The sequence below is a fragment of the Canis aureus genome, chromosome 38 (genome assembly GCF_053574225.1).
Source record: "Canis aureus isolate CA01 chromosome 38, VMU_Caureus_v.1.0, whole genome shotgun sequence".
Taxonomy (NCBI): Eukaryota; Metazoa; Chordata; class Mammalia; order Carnivora; family Canidae; genus Canis; species Canis aureus.
Window position 1 is genome coordinate 752,911 of NC_135648.1, and position 4,950 is coordinate 757,860.

Sequence of the window (4,950 nt, forward strand, 5' to 3'; positions counted from 1 at the left end):
TATTTAACTTTAATTTATTAATTATATGTTTACTATTATAAATATTTAAAAATATTTATTGAACAAGTACTAATCATGCTCACATTCTATTCTAGGAACAAGTATGTTTCCCATGAGTCTGAAACACTTAAGCTGGCTCTGCCGTTCTAATATTCTGTCCTTTATTTCTACTTGCTTCACCTCTTACAGACGTCAGAAATGAGAATGCAAAATTCACATTTTCTTCCAATCTGAGGATGAAAATTTAGAGTCTTTAGGCAGGGAAGCTCTAAGGAGGCCCTTCCATTGTCGTTTGGTTTAACAAATGGCACCCAGAAAACTTCCAGCGTTCAATGATTCCCCAGAGAATGTTTTGGGAAAACTGACTAATCCCCATGGTGTATGAGACACGGTCTTCTCTTTGGCCAACAAATTCTCTAAGTGTGTTACCATAGATTTACTTGCTAATTGGGGAAATTACGGACAAGCACTGGGCACAATATGGTAATTAGCTCCCTATGGAGGAGGGGATCTCGGTTACCAACAAGGCACTGAGGTCAGGCCAGTGCAGGATGGAAAAACACCCTTGATGATGCTCATTGAGACATTAGCTAAACTGCCCACGGAGAAGAGGCACAGGTGATAGTTTTCTGTGGAGTCATGTAGGCAGTTTCCTTATGTAAGGAAACTAAGTTTATAAAAGTTGAAAGGAGACCTCTGGTTCTTCTTCTTTCTTTATGTCAAGACAATTTTGGCAAATCTCACCTAGATAACTGCATAGAAGCGTTGAAGAAGTATCTGAGAATAAAGAGGACTTCATGTCACTGCACACAAGCTCTATGATTTGAAAGATTACAAAATTTTTTGTTTGATTTAAGGAATTTGATTTCCTAATTGAGAAGAATAATGACCATCCAAGCATTTCTTGTATGTCAAAATTTACATTGTCATTTTTTCTCATGAGTCCATGATCTACTTATCCCACTATGATCAGAAGTGGGAAATTTGATGTGTCAGAAAGGACAACTGGATGGTGGAAACTGTGGGGTAGAGATGGAGGTCACCAAGAAGGCAAGGACACAGAATCAGCTCCTTTGTTTCATATGAGAGGTACAGAATTAGGTTTAGAAAGGAAAATGAGGGGTGCCTGGTGTTGCTGTCAGTTAAGCATCTGACACTTGTTAAGCACCCCACTTCAGGCTCATGGAATGGAATCCTGTGTCAGCCTCCACTTTCAGCAGGAAGTCTGCTTAGGATTCTATTTGCTCTATCTGCCGTGCCTCCCTTCGATAGATAGATGATAGATAGATAGATAGATAGATAGATAGATAGATAGATAACAGATAGAAAGTAGGTGATGTCTTGTGAGTGCTGTGGGGGAGGGTCACAGAAGGGTCACCCAGAAAAAGGGCCTTTCTTACCTTCCCAAACCCCAACCCTCCCCGCATAACAGGTCACTGCTCTTCCCAGGGAAGGTCCTGTAAAAGAACAAACTCAAAGGACAGAGACCAGGACACTGGAAAGGTGGAGATGACATCTCTGGAGGAGCACTGGTGAGGACTTTGCTCCAGTCCAATGCATGGTGTGTATTCCTTATATGTAAAGTTTAGAGACCAGCACTTCAAAGAGCCAGACTAGGACTGAAACCTCTTGATTTTGGTCCCATTTCAAATTGGGCTTTGCCTTAGTCTAAGCAAAAGAGTAAGCACTGATAGAAGAAGTAATGTTATTTGCAAAAGTTTTTTAGACTCACAGAGTGCTATTTCAGCTGAAATGCAAAGTCTGGCTAGATGATACAATGGAGGAAACCATGTGATAGTCAGAAAAGCAAAAATTCTTTTTAAAAACTATTTTATTTATTTAGGAGAGAGTGAGTGTTAGAGATCACAAATGAGGGAGGGGCAGAGGGAGAGGGAGAAACCGGCTGCCCTGCTGAGCAGGAGCCTGACACAGGACTCCATCAAGGTCCCTGGGATCATCACCTGAGTGGCCACTTAACCAACTGCACCACTCAGGTGCCCCAGAAAAGCAGAAATTTTTAAAGGATCTTTTGTCTCTGCATGTAGAGAATGACATTAGAGAGATTGTTTTATCCCAAAATGTTGAAACAGAGGGCTAAAATTACATGGTACATGAATATTAAGGGAACAAGTTTGGAAAAAGTCAGGACTCAAACTCTGGGGTGGTCGGAAATAATTTAGACGAAACCCTGGGATTATAGGTCACTTATTTCTTCAGCAAGCTTTCAGGCTTGTGGTGTAGACGAGACGCTGCTGTATGTCTGGTGATTGACAAGTTGTGAGTTGAAGACAAACGCTTAAGGCTAGTGACCAAGGAGATTCTAAGGAACCCAAGAGAAAGTGACAGTTTAGAAGTTATAGGGGGGACTCAATGTGCACTTGTTGCTTTAACTGAGAATCTGCAGAAGGTCCCATTACAAGGAGAAAAAGAGAACAACCACAGCATAAGGCATGGACGATTCCCAGATTTAGAAGGTAGGATAACAATGACACGATTGTTCAAAGGTTCTCCATGCTAAAGCACATGTGAAGGAATCCACTGTTAGTTATGAGCAGAAAGGTACGTTTGGGAAAAGTGTGAGACACAGAGTGAGATTGCCTCAACTTTGTAGATAATGCAGGAGTGAGGGCATGGGAATGGGGTAAAGGGTTAGTACTGATAAGGAGCTGCACGCTTCCGACGATGGCAGAGACACCAAGACAGATGAAGGCTGTTTCCCTACATGAGGAATGTGTCAAAAGAGGGCATATCCTCAGAGGTGAATCCTCAGACATTGGAGCTGTTGCATGTGGAATATATGTATTAGCAATAGGGATAAAACGATGACCACAGGAATTCCTAGTTAAGATAAAGTTTTTAAAAAATACTAGATTACCTAAGAATTAAGTGGAGACTGATTAAACCTGGAGGAGTGGAGTGGGGGCTAGAAGATAGGCTTTATGTGAGCAAATACCAATCCCTTTGTGTGAACACTTACCCCAAACTCACTGCTGATCATTATGGAAAAAATGGCACCATGGGTGCCATATTAATTAAAGAAAATTTTTGGTCAATTTGTGATCCTTTTCTTTCTCTTTCCTGCCACCTGTTCTCACTCACACCAGCCAGACAGCGCAGCTACGTTAGGAAGGAAAGTCTCTCTGTTCCCTCCATCCCAAGATCTCTGGATGAGATCACACTGGCTTTGTCCCTAGGAGTCCACCCTCCATGGCCAATTCTTCCCGGGTCACTGAGTTCCTGCTGCTCGGTTTCTCCAGCTTTGGCGAATTGCAGCCTGTGCTCTTTGTGCTCTTTCTCAGCCTCTACTTGATCATCCTGAGTGGAAACTTCACCATCATCTCCGTCATCCGCCTGGACCGCAGCCTCCACACGCCCATGTACTTCTTTCTCTGTGTCCTGTCCACCTCGGAAGTCTTCTACACAATTGTTATTCTGCCCAAGATGCTTATTAACCTGCTCTCTGTCCTCAGGACACTCTCCTTCACCAGCTGTGCCACACAGATGTTCTTCTTCCTTGGCTTCGGGATCACGAACTGCCTGCTTCTGGGAGTTATGGGTTATGACCGCTGCACTGCCATCTGCCAGCCTTTGCGCTACCCCGTTCTCATGAGCTGGAGGGTGTGTGCACAGCTGGCAGCAACTTGTATTATCAGTGGCTTCCTGGTATCTCTGGTGGGAACAACGTTGGTCTTCAGCCTCCCTTTCTGTGGCTCCAATAGGGTCAACCACTACTTCTGTGACATCTCCCCAGTCATCCGACTTGCCTGTGCTGAAACCTACATCAACGAGCTGATCATCTTCGTCTGTGGTGTCCTGGTGCTTGTTGTGCCCTTGATCTTCATCTGTATCTCTTATGGCTTCATTGTCCGCACCATCCTGAAGATCCCATCTGCTGATGGCAAACGAAAAGCCTTCTCCACCTGCGCCTCCCATCTTATTGTGGTCATCGTCCACTATGGCTGTGCCTCCTCCGTCTACCTGCGGCCCTCAGCCAAATCCTCATCAGGTAAAGACAGGCTGGTGACAGTGACCTACACTATCATCACCCCACTGTTGAACCCTATGGTATACAGCCTTAGGAACAAAGATGTACAGCTGGCCATTCGGAAAGTGATTGGGAAGACTGCGGTTTCTCTTAAGACTTTATAGTTGGACAGTTTTCAACAGTCCCCACACGTTTGAGTGGAATGTGTCACTAAGTGTTCAAGTCATGATAGCTTCTGCAAATAAATGTCAGTATAACGTGTGGCCTTGGACCACTTGTGTGATGTTGCAGGGTCTAAATGTTCTCTTAGGTAAAGCAGGCAATAGGAAAAAACAATGCTGGTGTAAGGATGAAAGGGGGATAGAATGCATCTGCAGCTCTCCTCCTTCTCCTTTCCTCCTCTTGACTTGGGGTTCTCAAAAGGCTCTTAAAAACCTGTATCTCCTGCTTATTCTTTCGCTCATTTGCCCCAAGCTGTGATTGTGCTCTTTCTTTAAAGTTATGTCCAGCTTAAAGGGAGGTGCTTGAGTCTGAAGGTGGCTTAGATGACATGAGAGATGACATGAAAGTCATAATGCACTAAGGAATCAGAAGGTTTCAGCCTGACACTCGTTAAGTCATGACTTTAAGGAAGTCATGGTTGTTCTCTTAATCTAGAATTTAACTTATGCTACATAAAGATAGTTTAATTTTCCTTTTTTTTATTTCGCAGGGTTTTTGCTTGTATCTAATGCATAACTTGAAAGAAAATACGTGTAAAATATACAACTGCACAGAGCGTAGCTCATGGTAATCAGAGCTTTGTGCATCTTTGTAAGGACCTTTCAAGTCTTCCAATTCTCTGAATATGATCCCTCTAGGTGCCTTTTCCAACTACCCCTTTAAATTACTTGTTATGGAATATAGAGGTATGCTATGTGAGTGAGTGGGGAAAGTAACCTACCATCCAGTCCCTGGAGAAAGGC

General features: G+C 43.4%; 1 protein-coding gene across 1 annotated transcript; it reads left to right on the forward strand.

The window, feature by feature from the left end:
* The first annotated feature begins 3,094 nt into the window (after positions 1 to 3,094).
* Positions 3,095 to 4,231, forward strand: LOC144307197 (olfactory receptor 10R2-like). The gene has a single exon (XM_077886756.1). The coding sequence runs from the start codon at positions 3,208 to 3,210 to the stop codon at positions 4,147 to 4,149; it is 942 nt and encodes a 313-aa protein (XP_077742882.1). The 5' UTR covers positions 3,095 to 3,207; the 3' UTR covers positions 4,150 to 4,231.
* The last annotated feature ends 719 nt before the right edge of the window (positions 4,232 to 4,950 follow it).